The sequence below is a fragment of the Saccostrea echinata genome, unplaced genomic scaffold, assembly GCF_033153115.1.
Source record: "Saccostrea echinata isolate AGI-Se365-2 ecotype Australia unplaced genomic scaffold, CSIRO_AGI_Sech_v1 ptg000054l, whole genome shotgun sequence".
NCBI lineage: Eukaryota > Metazoa > Mollusca > Bivalvia > Ostreida > Ostreidae > Saccostrea > Saccostrea echinata.
In genome coordinates this window covers 36,873,265-36,888,958 of record NW_026889803.1, presented here as the reverse complement: position 1 = coordinate 36,888,958, position 15,694 = coordinate 36,873,265, and the positions used below count along the sequence as shown (strand labels likewise).

General features: G+C 31.5%; 1 protein-coding gene across 1 annotated transcript; it reads right to left on the bottom strand.

The window, feature by feature from the left end:
• Positions 1-281: 281 nt before the first annotated feature.
• Positions 282-12,430, bottom strand: LOC133204846 (serine-rich adhesin for platelets-like). The gene is made up of 6 exons (XM_061340591.1): positions 12,249-12,430; positions 11,442-11,458; positions 11,125-11,361; positions 2,635-2,839; positions 2,168-2,385; positions 282-736 (listed from the first exon to the last, which is right to left on the bottom strand). Exons 1-6 carry the CDS (start codon positions 12,428-12,430, stop codon positions 282-284), a joined length of 1,314 nt encoding a protein of 437 aa, XP_061196575.1.
• Between the last annotated feature and the right edge of the window lie 3,264 nt (positions 12,431-15,694).

The following is a 15,694-nucleotide window of genomic DNA, read 5'->3' as shown; positions in this document are numbered from 1 at the left end:
TAGCCAAAACAATGTATATAAATGTAATATACTTGTGTATGTTAGTTGTGTCTCGAGTAAAAGATACAACACTGAGACATAAAAATATGTCAACGGTGGGTTACAAATTAGCAATATACACTGACATCAAACACTGTCACATTCATTTTCAAATCACGTTGAAATCTCGCAAGATTTGTGAAAAACAATTTGAAAAGTGTTCTTCTGTCCTGGTAGGGATAACCTCTGCTGAAACAATGAATGTCAATGATAGACATATATATGGGAAGAGAATGGACAATTCATTTCTTAATGAGTTTTATTGCACATGCACCAAATTTCTTCAGACCAACTATAAGCATGGGAAAATCCAAAGCAACAATCCCTCCAAGAACGAAGGTGATGATGATAATTCCCACAAAACCGAAAGTTTTCGCGGAGGGCCTGGAATCGGTTGCTGATGTTTTTTTGCGGACAGAGGAAGATAAGGTGGATTTCTCAACCTGGATTTCTTTCTTGATTTCTGCAATTTTGGCATTCAGTTCCTCCGTGGAATTGATGGTTGCAGTGTATCTCACCACACATCCTTCAGGACAGGTGCAGTTCTGAGATGTGGATGAAGTAGCGGTTAACATTGTACTGGGGGAAGTGGGTTCGGTGATTGAGGAGGTGGATTCGGTGGTTGTCAGAGATTTGGTGGTGGTTGCTGGAGACTCAGTGGTGGTTGCAGATTCCGTTGTGATGATGTTGGATGGAACTTTTCAAAAAAATAAATAATAACTATATATTTTTAACACATTCTTTTTTTAGCATAAATATGAAATCACTTTAGTATTGCAAAACGAACAAAAAGATGGAAAAATCCGATACGATTTTCTGTTGGTTGAGGACTCAACCAAATCAAAAATCCATGACGACAAGCTGACAAGAAACGCTATATGAGATAGATTTTACTGTTACACCTCCTTTTTAAGAGAATGTTTAATATTGAATTTAGATAAAACAAATGTCAGAACATTTTCAAAAATCAAATCTTTAAAGCAGAGATTTAAATGATTTTTTTTAATTTAATAAGATTATATTAATGAAAAACTATAATTTTGAAAACCTAATCATCTTTGAATTTTGAAAATATTTCATTGACAAATTGTGTGACAGATATTGACTATTGTAAGCTATTGTAAACGCGTGCATAGAGTATTATGTTTTTTGGTTTTTTTTTTGTTTTGTTTTTGTTTTTTTTTTTTTTATTTGTTTTGTTTTTTTTGATGACGTACAAATTTGTACATCCATTACTAAATAATATTTTAAAAGTAGCGATGCAATTAGTTTCTTACAAAAAGTCCCATTAAGCTTCTCTTTTTCATCGATTACTGATCACATTAAAATCCATTTGAGGCATCCAGAAATATAGCCCATTGACGGACTCCTTTTTTTGCTATAGGTTCGGATTTTTTTTCCATGTTCCTTAACATGTTTAATGTACTAATATGCTTCATTTACTTTGTGATTTATATGTCACATTTTGTTAAAAAAAAATCTTTATATACATAGGATTTTTTAAATTGCTTCTGCTGGCATTCTCGTCTAATAAGGTGTTCAAAATAAATCCACTGCATCTAAAAGTATGGAATTTTTTAACGCTTTTGTTTCTTTTTAATTAGTCGGGACCAAATTAGGACTTTGGAAACAAGTACTTTTTTTCGATAAACACTTGGCAATAGAAAATGTGTGTAACAGGTTTTTAGTTTGAACCTATTTAAAAATCGCTAGCCTGTAGTCGCAGTAAAAGAACCCGACACTCCATTACTCAACAGGACATAGAATATCGATTTGAACGAAACATTTTACGTATGATTGATGTCGAAATGAAAAATGCTCGCATGTAACCGCTATAATTTCAATACAAATGTTGAAATTTCTCGTTATCAAATTAGAATCAATTTTTGATGTAAGATCATTCACAAAAGGTTGTAACAAAATTTTCGGGAAATAATCAATGGTTACATGTAGACCATCAGTAAGAAAACAAAAGCCCATTCAATTTACAATAAGTACACAAAGGTTACTCATGATTCCTCCGTCAGTGATAATGAAGTGATAAAGAAGTCAATCAATATGATTTTAAAACACATTTTAAACACACAATTAATACACTAAAATTTATCATTGCATGAGTTCAACACACCTCTGTTTGGAATAGTACTACAGAGAAAATAGTAGGAATGGTCACATTTCTCTGCGTACCAATATGTCAGATACAGAGACACACAATGCCAGTCTGCGTGGTTGAGATTTTTTGCGTAGAAATTTTCGTATTGTTGAGCCTGTCCTGACAGAGTTGTAAGTTTGTAGTTTGATGTTGTATCCACGTCATACCCAATGTAAACTTCTGAATTTCCTCGACTATGTGCAAATAAGAAAAGTTCATAAATTAGAAAGCAGGTTCTTGTGTTTTGTAATGATTACAGTCCCTATGGTTTATCTGTATTCATGAAAATAAGATATGAAGCTTGGAAGTTTAAAATAAATAATCATAATGATAAAAATAAATTACAAAAAAATGTCAATTATGCAACAGAGTTTATTTTCATTTTCAGTGAATTGTGTCCAAAAAGCCATATTTAAACCAGTATATTTTCCCCTCATACTTACCCTACGGAATCCAGAAAATTGTTTACAGCAGTGTTCGTTGAATCGTCCTTTACGATAGCCAAAGATCCTCCTTCATCAACGCATTTCGTTTGAGCGCTGGTGAGATTTCTCTTGATGGTACTCACCCAAAAACAGACTGGACCGTATGATTCATTATAGAATAAAGTATTTGTTCCCAAGCCATTGCAGTAGTTTGTCAGACCACCTGTAATTTTATCAACGTTGAAATTGAACGAATTACTAATATTACTTGAGAATTTATACTTTCAAATTTAGTCACCATATGCTATTTTTGAATACATAATTTTTTTTCTCGTAAGTCAACATAACTAAGGGGTCACTAACTATCCATTTGGTACAAGGTCCCGCTTTTAGTATATACATGTTATTTTTCAACTAAATTTGCAATTATGGTAACCTTATTATCCGAGTAGCTTAAACATCAGCCCCTACAAAATGGAATCAATTACGACTAAACTATACAAGTTTATGGATATCATCAATTTATCCAAAAAGGAAGTCTTGTCCTTTTTTCAGGAAAAATAACGTAGAAGAGCAAAGGATACAGTTTTTATTTCCACATACAGGTAGACTACTAAACAGTAAGGACAAAAGATGTGTAGGTTGTGGATGTTGTAAATTCATTAAGACTATGGATTTCTTAAGGAAATATAATTGGTCAAATGTTAAAAAAAAACAAACTGTTCAACAAAGTTTAAGAACATTGAGAAGGTTGAAGGTTTTTTTATTTTGTTTGTTTGATTGTTTGTTTGTTTGTTTGTTGTTGTTGTTGTTGTTGTTTTATAACTATCTAGAAAATAATTTGATTTTGCCCCGAAACCAACAAAACAAATGAGAAAACATTGTAAAATATTTGTCTGAAAAACAATATGACAGAAGGCTCAATATATGTACATATACATGTATGTCCGAATCTTGATCCTACGTTGGGTAAGCAGAGAAAGCCAAGGAACAAGTATTTCAATCAAATAAACCTGTGAATTTTTGTTTTAAAACGTTCTCTTACAAACGAAGAGGGAATTATTTAACCACACCGGAAAAAAAAACTCACTTTAATTCTTTTTATTGATCGAGAAAAATGTTGTACTCCATTTTGATCATTCCAAAAAAAAAAAACGATAACGTTAACAGTTGTTTATTTATACGAATCAAGCGTTTAAAATATTTGATAAAATTTATAATTTATACTGATTCTAAAATATTGTTAATTACTGTATATTCGAAAAGTTGTGATTCGTATTCGTGGTCCATAAAAAAATATGAATATTCATATTCGTAAACATGTGATTTTATTTGAATCAAATTTTTACATGCGAATAACAAGTTCTCATAAATGAATGACAACTTTTAATCAAATATCAGTCATAAGGTCATCGTATATTATTCAAAAGATTATCGAACATGAATTAAAAGTTTTGGAAACAAATAACAAGTTTTCGAGTATGAATTACAATTTTTCGATTATGGTTTTCGTCTATAATTTACAAGGATATCGCATACGAATCACAAGTTTATTCATAAAAATTATACGTTTTCCTACATGAAGTTCGATTTTTGTAAATAAAGGTAAAAGATTATTGCTTATAAATTGGAAGGTTATCGAATTTGAATATATTAAAGGTTTTCGACAATGAATATCAATTTTCCAAATATAAACCACAAGATTTGTGTCTTTAAATCAGAAGATGTACTATTGCAACGTTTTACAAGCCATATCAGACAGCAATTGAAATCATTTTTCTTTTAGAAAAAATGATTACGAAAATATACTTGCTAGCTTAAATAACAAAATGAGTGCAAATTTACGGAAGCCCGCTTAGGCCAGTTCAGAGAAAGAAAAATTTTTCATTGCGTTTAATCGCAATAATCATTGCGTTTAAACGCAAAACATTGCGTTTAATCGCAATGTACTTTGCGTTTAAACGCAATAATTTTGCGATTAAACGCAATACTTTTTTGCGATTACACTCAATAGTTTTTTGCGTTTCAACGCAATAATCTTTGCTTTGAACCGCAATAATCTCTGCGTTAAAAGCAATAATACTTCCTTTATAGATTCGTTTTGGATTTAAACACAATGATACAGTAGTTCAAAAGTCATCAATTAGCCAAAGCTTATAATTACTAGGATTCGATACTTTAAAGAAAAACCGTTTGGTTCTCTGCCTTTTTGCAAAATGTTCCATATTTTCAGAATTGTAGTAAAACAGTGGTATCATAACACTCAGAATGTCTTTAACGTATTAGAACGCAACATTCCTAATGAGGGCTTTCGTCAATTGCTTACGTATCACAACTAAATAAGAACGTTTCAGTGGTATTAATAGCACTTGTCATTTTGATAGTACACATCCATCAATCTGTTTTCATTTGATTTTGATTTCATATGATTCCATCACAACGTTCTTGTGTAACCATAGGGAGGGTATAAGTCTAAATACTTCATCATGTTGTACGTAATTCCAAACTTTCATCGGTCGTTTCTTGAACCCCTTTGCACATGTGTTAAAGTGACCGAAACGTCATGATTTTTAAACAATTGGTTTCCAATAAAGCATCGGCAAAGGTTTTTTTTAACCATTTTTTCTTCTTTGGTCTTTTATTTAGAAGATGCAATCTAATTGATTGCAGAAATTGTTTCAATGTAGGAAAAAAAATAACAAAAGAGAAAAAATGTGATTTGTGATTGTAAACAACTGACCAAAACTTCTTTAAGAATATAGAGATCTAATAAGTTTAAGACATGCAGGCATGTTCACGAAGCTATCTTAGGACTATGATGTGTCCTAAGAACGTCATAGGAAATATCTTAGTCTTAAGTCAGTTTCTCGAAGCTTTCCTAAATCTAGGACCTCGCCATAAGTTCGTCGTAACTTTAAGACAACATAAATCATATCCTAAGATCATCCTAAATTTGTGGTGATGCTTATTTTTCTGAGTATCGCAAGTATAAGCGACAATTTTGCGTTCCTCAACAGTCTGCATATTAGCTGACCTGGCAGTAGGATCCGGGGGGCACGGAGGGCAGTGCCCCTCCCCCAATAATTTTGCCGATATACAGAATATAATAGAAAGCACAACTACTATATGCTTGTGCCCCCTCAATAATAACGTCTGATGACCTTTTCATTTTTGCTTGTCAAGGAATTTTTGGAAGATGATAGCGCCCCCCCCCAACTGAAAATGCTTCTTACGGGCCCGGATGAGGAATTACACAAATCTTTTTTTTTCAAAATGTTATCCCAAACCCTCTTCTTTGCAGCATTAGTTACAATGTTCGATAACCTTTTTTTCCACCTCATCAAAAAGCTCTTGAATTCTGCACTTGAAAATTTACACTTCCTCTTCTTATTCATAATGCGGACACGTCAGATACCTTTTCAAATTGGGGAAGGGGGCAGAAAAAATAATTGACTTTTAGCATAAGGGGGCAGAAGAATATAATTGACTAGCCAAAAAATAAAATTCCCTGAAAAACTTTGACATAACAAATAAAAAACTGCCGCACTCAAAAACCTACTTAATGTGTGTGTGTATGTGTGTGGGGGGGGGGGGGGGCTCCGTCCATACTGCAACAGAAAGTGGGGGTGGCAGCCTTTCAAAAAAAATCCATATTAAATTAACAGTAAGAGATTATTTTCGGAAAAATAATGAGGGGTCAGTCCCGTCCCCTCTCCCGATGATAAAAAAACAAAACAAAAACAAGCAAACAAACAAACAAACAAAAAGAAAACAAAACAAACCATTCATACACGTTTTATGTGTAAGGGACCAAAAGTTAAATTTATGCTCTTATTTTTATCTATCGCCTTGGTATAAGTAAATCGGGGTATATTTTGTATTGATTTACATGATCAATTAAAACTATTGAGAGTTCCAAGACTCCGGGATTAAACATTGCCTTTAAAATAGTGAAACATTTCCCTGTTTGAATACCATAGTACATGGTTTCAAGCCCTGCAAAATTCATTTCATTTATCAGTTTATTTTTCAAAAAAGGAATAATAATAATTCAGACTTTTATAATATGTCATTTCATACATGTAATCTTCATTGTGGTAAATTTCTGAATTCAAGATTATTTTTTAACTTTTGAATTATCCATGTAATCTTCATTGTGGTAAATTTCTGAATTCAAGATTATTTTTTAACTTTTGAATTATCCAACATAGTGTAGAAATTATTGCTGAAACACCGTTTTTAAAATAAAAATGAAATTAAATCTTTCACTTTGATAGAAAAAATTCGTTTGTTGCGACTTACATGGGGTATTAAATATTTCTTTTATAATTTTAAAGATGTAAACATTAAATTATACTGAAGTAATCTTGTAAATGGATAATTTGTTATGTAATATAGAAGATTTTTTGGCTGCAATGTCTCCCAAATTTTATATGTATGTTTAAAAAACTAGAGTGTTCATCGTATGTTAGTTGAGTTGATTTCTTGATCATTCTACCGGAATGCAAATTTTGCCAAGCGAAAGGTCAGGAGCTAAGAAGGCCTAATATGCATGTAATTCTCGTGCGGCTGTCTTTGTGTCTGACGCTAAGGAGGCCTAATATGCATGTAATTCTCGTGCAGCTGTCTTTGTGTTTGACGTCAGTGGGCGGGGACTATTGAAATTGACATGTGAGGCCTCGTGTAATTTAAATCTATTAGTCTACATTTTAAAATCTAAATTTACAATTTTATTTCACAATGAAATGGAAATATAAGGAATCACTGTCTAGTTAGTAGAGTATGCCAGGGACATCAACGATAGTTGAAAACGTGGGATAATTTATGCATAACGGGCTTCGCCCTTTATGCAAATTATCCCACGTTTCCAACTATCGTTGATGCCCTTGCATACTCTACTAACTAGACAGTGATTCCTTAATAAGAAATATTTCTTTCATGTACATAAACTAATGTAAAATAAAAGTCAAATGTATGATAATGCATTACTTTAGTGTAATTTAGAAAAAAAAATCTTTCCTTTAAGATAAGATAATATTTACTAGAATTTGTCGGGTAAGACAACAAGAAACATTAGCTCTAAAGAGCTATTTTCCGAATACATATTATTATAACATATAAAATACAACAATCATACAAAATAAACCCAAAAAAAGTGATAATTACGTTCCGTTCGTAATTTGCAAAACTGTTATATATATGAACGAATATATTTTTTTTAATTCAGTTATACTTTAAAGATTTCTTAATATGACTCAATAAAAAGATAGGCAGATTGTTAAAAACGAATTCCATCAATACCTACTTTTAAAAAGACATAAAACAATATATATCCCAAGTTGTAAAGCTACCCACATTCCTCTCCAATGCACTAGTAATTCAGCAAACACCAAGGTTAGAATTATTGGACAATATTAAAACACAATTTATATATATACATTTTTTTGCGGTCGTCACGAGATTCAATGCAGTACGGATATTGACATATTGACTTGTAACCAATCCCTCGAGACCCCGAGGTTGGATAAGATACTGAAAACATGGTTAGTAACACTGAGAAATCTGACCAGCTCTAAGCAAATATTATGAAAATCATCGCTTTAAAATTGATTTAAATAAATTCTAGCACAATTCACTTTTTGAAAACTTATGTAAATACAATATATAGATTGGTGTTTGGAATCGCAATCGCCGAGTATATTAATTACCTGATGTCGGTGATTTTCAATGTGGAGTTTATTAATACTGTCCATATTTAAAGTTACTGATTTTATTTTACGACCTGGAAATTTTTCGGAGTAAGTAATTTATAATTTCCTTTAATAATAAAAATCATAACATTATTTATTTAAAACCTGACTCCACATCTCCGCTACAAACTAAAATCAGAATCAATACCCCTGTCTTGTACATTAGTATCAGAGTCATGATTTTTAAACAATTGGTTTCCAATAAAGCATCGGCAAACTTCTATCCGTTTGTTGGGTAAACCATCTATAAATTAACACAAAAGACCATTTGTTTCTAATGACATCTGCAAATGATATTTTGTTTTTAAAAAAAGTACATTAAAAAAATGTCGGTTCCGATTTCAAAGTACATGCACATGGTTTGGAAAGTAGTAACTCTGTCGGCTTAGGCATGGGTAACGTAAAGAGTTTTAAACTATTGAACAGAAAACATTGATCTATTAGTTGATACTAGTTGTTTAATGTAACCAAATCAATGTAGGTTCATTCTTATTGATAAATCAAATTTCATTGTTTTCCATCTGGCAGAGGATTAAACCAATCAACAAAAACAGGTCAACGTATATTCAGACAACAATCTGGTCAACACGAGACTTTAATTAAAAGGTTAGAGCTTTAAGAAGCAGCAGGTATGCTATCGAAGCCATCTTAGGACTAAGACATATCTTAAGATATATCTTAGTCCTGAGTGAGGCCATCGAATCTGTCCTAACTTAAAACATATCTTAAGATTTCTCCTAAAGTTAAGACATTGCAAGACCCGTCCTAACATGAATTTAAAAGGCTCTAAACTAAGCGCAATCGTTCATTTCTAATCAGACACGTAGGCGGGGGAAAGGTATCATATTTTTTACCGAAAAAAACTTTTTTGTGTATTTTTCGTCTAGCCCCCCCCCCCTCGAAATAAATATACGATGTTTACCCCCTTTGTTCATCTATTTTCTGATTTAATCAGGAACATTTTCTTTAATCTGTCCGACATTTTCTGGCTTGTCCCCCCTCCAACTTCGAGAAACACTGAGTGCTTCGTACCTATGCATAAATAATTGCCCAGTTGTAATATGTCGTACTATAAGGATATTTATTCTAAGTAATTGTGAATATACAAATTAAATTACATGATTGAATGTTTGATGTATTGGTCACTATGTCCAGAAAAATTTAAAGTTATATTTATGGAGAAGTTGGGATTTCTTTGATGGTTCATTACATAAACGTTGAAACCTAAACCTCAAACTGGTTTATTATTCAGTCGAAAATTACGAGTGAGTGAGGATAATAGCACTATACAGTATCGTGAAGCGGTTCCCCATCCAAGGGCTATGCATGCTCGCTGTAGCTAATATGTAAAAAAAAAAAAGGGGGGTGTATACCGCGTCAATAAATAAGTTAACTTACTAGCAAGGCTGTATTTCCCTGTTTAGATACTGTCCGCTACATTACTATCGAAAACTACGTAAAGATGAAATACCTGTTGGTTTTTGAGCTTGTTAATTATATAAAATTTATTTATCTAAACTGCTGTGCAACCATACTGAAATGTAAATTTTGTCAAACATAACTTTAAACTTTTTTCAATATGTATGTTTTTATATTTTCTTCATATATATATATATATAGAGAGAGAGAGAGAGAGAGAGTCCCAATAAATAATTTATGAAATAAAAATCTATTAGAATTAGACAATTGTTTTGTAAATATCTATCTCTAATTTAATTTTTCACAATTCATTAAAAGAATTGAAAGTCCCACTTATTACTTTTTCTCTATCATATAAACATAGTATGTAATGTTACAATATTTAAAAATTATATTATAAGTCTATCCTAGTTAGGACATTCCTAAGAGAGCTTCTATGTCTTTCTTAAGAACTCTCTTAGGATCGTCCTAAGTTTTGTCCTAAGACATCTCTTAAGTCATATCTTAGGACTATTCATACGACACTTTCGATAGCATGCCTGCAGTATTTCATTTACAGGGAGACAAAAATTTAAGGTACAAAATTTTATAAAGCTTCATTCTATTTTAATATATGAAGACTTAAAAGTAAACAGAAATCAAATTGATTTATGCATGAAGGCATTTTTTTTTTTTTGCTTGTCAGATAATTTTGGGAAGATGCCCACCCCCTCCCCACTTTTGGTGAGTTCAGGGGTTTTTTTTTCCCTTGTCAAATTATATTTGGAACCCCCCCCCCTTTCTGAAACCGTTGCTACGGACCTCCATATCTATATTCTAAACATGTATTTCTATTCAAGTTAGATCAATGCACCTCTCCAAAGAAAATTCATTAGGAGCGTGCCCATAAAAACTTTTTTACATCGATTCATGTACCAAAAAGCATGATCATTTACAATTACTTAAAATTTTAGGCTATAGAAAGATGGAACACTATTGTTTCACATATTTTAAAATAGATGGAGAATATGGGGAAGCCCTTATATACTGGGCTATCTTTGACGTTCTTTCTCAAATTCATATTAAATCCTTGACTCATTTAAAAACACTCTTCTGACATACACATGATATTTTTAATCGGATATTTCAATGTGTTGTCCTAATTTTAAAAAAACTCAAATCTAGTATACAGGAAATAAAATGTAAATTCATTTCTAATGTTTAATTTATCAAGTAAATAATCTATTTTTAATTATCAACACATTTGATCGAAATCTCTTCAATTCAATGACAAGCATTGGAAAATCCAAAGCAATAATTCCTCCAAAGAAGAGTACAATGATTATAACTCCAATGGAACCGAAAGTTTTGGCGGAGGGTCGGGAGTCGTCTGCTGACGTTTTTCTACGGATAGTCGAAGACAATGAGGATTTCTCTACTTCTAATTCTTTCCTGATTTCTGCGATTTTTCTGTTCAGCTCTTCCGTAGAGTTGATAGCAGATGTATGTTGTACTGCTGGACACGTACATGATTGAAGTGTGGTGGCAACCGTATCCGTTGTTATGGCAGCAGAAGAGGTTTCAACCAATGAAGGATCTTTAAAAAAATTGAAATTTTAATATTTCAGATTTGAGAATTTTTTTCTTAAAAAATATAATCATGTTATTCAAACATACCTTGATTTGGGATGGTACTACAAAGAAAATAAAGGAGCTTGTCACATTTTCCTGCATACCAATAGCCCAAATATAAATAAACACAATGCCAATCTGCATGGTTGAGATTTTTAGCGTAGAAATGTTCATATGTTTGGATCTGTCCTGAGAGAGTTGTTAGTCTGTAGTTTGATGTTGTATCCACGTCATAACCAATGTAAATTTGTGAAGAACCCCGCCTATATGCAAAGAAAAATAATTAAGAAGACATATTTATCTAAAAGAAATCTTTGCTAAATGCTGTAAACTACTAACAACAGTTTTTTACTTAGAAAAATTGTCATTCATCAAATTTAAATCACGTTTTTTTCACCTCAACATTTCTACATTTAACAGTACATTTTTGGGAGGAAGGGGGGGGGGGGTCATGGATATAACTGAAAAATATAGTACCTTTGTGTATCTTTTATTACTTTCATGTTTGGTGTGGTGATCGAGAGGAGGATTGGGGGACGAAACCTCCCTTTTAAAATTTAACTTCAGTACCTATATTTGATCTATTTGCGTTCTCTGCTTTAACTGTAGGATTATGCTTTTCCTTTTTTCAATATTACCCATTGCTCACACAAATTACAAGTACAGTACCACCTATTAAAACTTGGATAAACAATATTCTTCTCATACCCTGAAATCATGCTAAATAAATAAAGATAAAAATAAAATAAAACTCTGCCTTGAAAATTCTCCAGTCCCCCCCCCCCCGCCCCCTTCCGCTATAACATAATCATTGGAATTCATATTTTCTCCAAGTTACATAAAAAGAATTACCCTGCAGAGTTCAGGAGAGTGTTCACAATGTTTTGCATTGCGCTGTCAGTTATGATGGCCAGTGACCCTCCTTTGTTCGAACACGTTGTTTGAGCATTGGCGAGATCCTTTTCTGACACACTCACCCAAAAGCACACACTACCGTAGTAAATATCATCATACAGAAAGCTATTTGGTCCCATTCCATTGCAGGGGGCCGTATGGCAATCTAAATACATGTAGAGTTTTAATTTTTTCGGTCATAAATGATCAATTGAAACATGAAAGAAATATTTAGTCTAGACTCGGTATCTGAACAGAAATTTAAGGACGGTCACACAGCTAGCTAGGTAGGCCATATTTTTAACGTGTTAATATTTTATTCTTCTTTCTTACAATGAGCAGGTCTTCACTTTGCCTGTCCCTCTCTTTCTCCAATAAAAAATAGTTAAATAGGTTAAATTGATTCAATAACGTTATTTGCGGGGGAGGGAGAGGGGGTGTTCAGAATAAATTCTATCCTTAACCTTCCAACAGGATATGTATCAAAATTTGCATATTATTTTAAAGGAAATTTTAATTTAGTCGCAAAAGTTAAGGTTAAAAGAATGTTTCACCACTTTTAGAATATGATAGATGGTGTCCTGTAGATGTGAAAAAAAGTTTCATCACTTAATTCTGGAATATGATATATGGTGTCCCATATATGTGCATAAAGGTTTCAGAATTTTAATGTTTGCGCAGGAGGCAAATTCAAAGACAAAAAATATTTTTTTCTATGAAAACCTGGTTTCCAGAACTCTTAATACTACTTTATTTTACGCAGTAACCAAATTATCTTTTGGTATATGTTTAGTGGTGTTTTCACCCTTTAGGTCAATTAATTTCATTCTGATTTTCACACTTTTGGCTTTTTTTTTTGGTTTTGTTTTTGGTTTGTTTGTTTGTTTGTTTTTTTCGTTTTTTTTTTTTTTTTTTTTTTTTTTTTTTTTTTTTTTTTTTTTTTTTTTGGTCTTTGTTTTGTTTTTTTTTTTTTTTTGATTGGGTTTTTTTGTTTGTTTGTGTTTTTGTTTGTTTGTTTTTTTTTTTTGTTTTTTTTTTTTTGACAAAAATCTTTTTACAAAAATTTCTCTTTAATTTTATTTAAAAAAAAAATTAATAATAAGATTAGCGATGTCTTGTAGATGTGCAAAAGGATTTTAGAGTTTTCATTTCACCGTGGATGCCTATTAGAGGTTTGAAAAAGCATTATTCTTCCAAATCTTCTTCAAACCTCTCTTACATTTTACACGGTAGCCATTTTTTTTTTAAATAATCATATGATAAAAGGTGTCCTGTAGATGTGAAAAAAGGCTTAGGAATTTTATGTTCGCCCTTTGGATCAGATGGGGATAAAAAAAAGCGGGGAATTTTTTTATTATAAAAACCTGGTACCAAGAACTCCTCTTACATTTTATGCAGTTGCCAAATCATCGTTTAGAACATGATTGGTGGTGTCCTATGTATGCAATAAAGTTTGAACATTTTCTTTTCCCAACAGAAGACCAATCAGGGCCAAAATGTTCTTTCCAAAACTCTTTTAAACATAATTTATGCTTCATTAAATTCGTTAGTTTCAGAATGGTAAATACGAAAGGTAAATATGGGTCACATGCACATCTCACTGTGCTGAGAATTTTATGTTCAAACTAATGCGTGTAAATTTATGTAAACTATGAAATAACTTATGTTGCTTCTTCATTATTAAGTACGGGTATTATTGTCTTCTGAGAGCAATATAAAAGTTTAGCTTATTTATTTTTATATATTTTCACGAAACACCAATACAAGTAAAGATCTATCTGATAATGAATTTTGTACACTCAGAATATCAAAGGGTTGAATTTTAGCTTATCGGAGACTTCTCTATACATTAAAAGTTTTATAACACACATCCACTTAATTTTAACAGTTAGTATTTTTTCCATAAGATAGAATGTGTTATATTATTCCCCCCCCCCCCCCAAAAAAAAATTACTTCTTGGTTATTTATCTATTTGAAATTTTTATTTTTCTGTTTGTGTGTGGGTGGGTGTATGTGTGTGTGTGTGTGAGAGAGAGAGTGTGTTTTGTTTTGTTTTTTTTTGGGGGGGGGGGGATTATTATCTTTATTTTCTTGCTTGTTTTTCTTTGTTTGTGTGAGAGGGTGTTTGTGAGGGTGTGTGTGTGTGTGTTTCCTCATAACTTTGTTAAAACTCTTTGTAAAAGAAAGATTGGATTTTATCAAACACTCATATGACATTCTCTTAGGTTTCATCTACATGTATTTTATTAAAAGAACAATTAATGGTTCGATTTTTTCTTTTGAAATGAATTTGTTTCCATTTTAGAGACAATTTTATTTAGAATACATGTATTTGATTACATGTATGGTAAGAACCGGTTACAGATTAGAATTTATCTTTGTGAAAACATTAATTTCAAAATTGTCTTGAAATTAAAGAATTACTTAATATAGGAGATATCATTTCCATCGATTTCATTTGTAAATTACTAATACTCACTTTGAAAAGTATAAAATAAAATACATATCCATATAATTAACATTGACTGCACTTTCCTTTTTGTCATACCTAGATGAGTATTGCAACAAGCTGTAGATATATAGGCCTACAAGGTAGATCTATACATCATATATATTTGATCTAATGTCGTCCAACAGGATACTTTTGTTTAACTTTCAATTCATAATCAAACAATGATCACTCAGTCCTCCATTTTGTAGGAGAGAAAAAGAGCAAAGCCCATCTCTCGTACATAATTTGGAAACATCGATTTTTTATGAAGTACATAATGTATACCAGTCAAAGATCAAAGAAACAATATCCTCTCTGATTCTTCTTGCATATATATATATATATATATATATATATATATATATATATATATATATATATATATATATATATATATATATATAGCTCCTAAATGAAAATGTTGAAAACCTTACAGCACATCTGCAGGATATCGCCTATCATATTCCAAAAGGTGAATTTACTATTGCTTAAAACAAAAGAGAAATTTGAGGAACAATATTTTGTAAAGTTAAAAAAAAAAAAGAAACTAATTTGTTCATCTCCCCATTATACGGAAGCGTATTAGTGCCACGTAATTTTTTTTTAAGTTGGTAATTCCAACTTTTTAGTTGATAATTCCAACTTTTAAGTTGTTAATTCCAACTTTATTCTTGGCTTTTCCAACTTTAAAGTTAGTAATTCCAACTTTAATCTTGGCTTTTCCAACATTACAGTTGGCTTTTTTAACTTTAAGTTGATAATTCCAACTTTCTTGACTCTTCCAACTTAAAATTGGCTTTGCTTTTCCAACTTTAAATTGAGCTTTTCTAGAAATTTTCCTTAGCTTTTTTTCCCTTTATTTAAATTATTAACAACTTTATTAACTCAAAATTAATACACCAAAATACATGT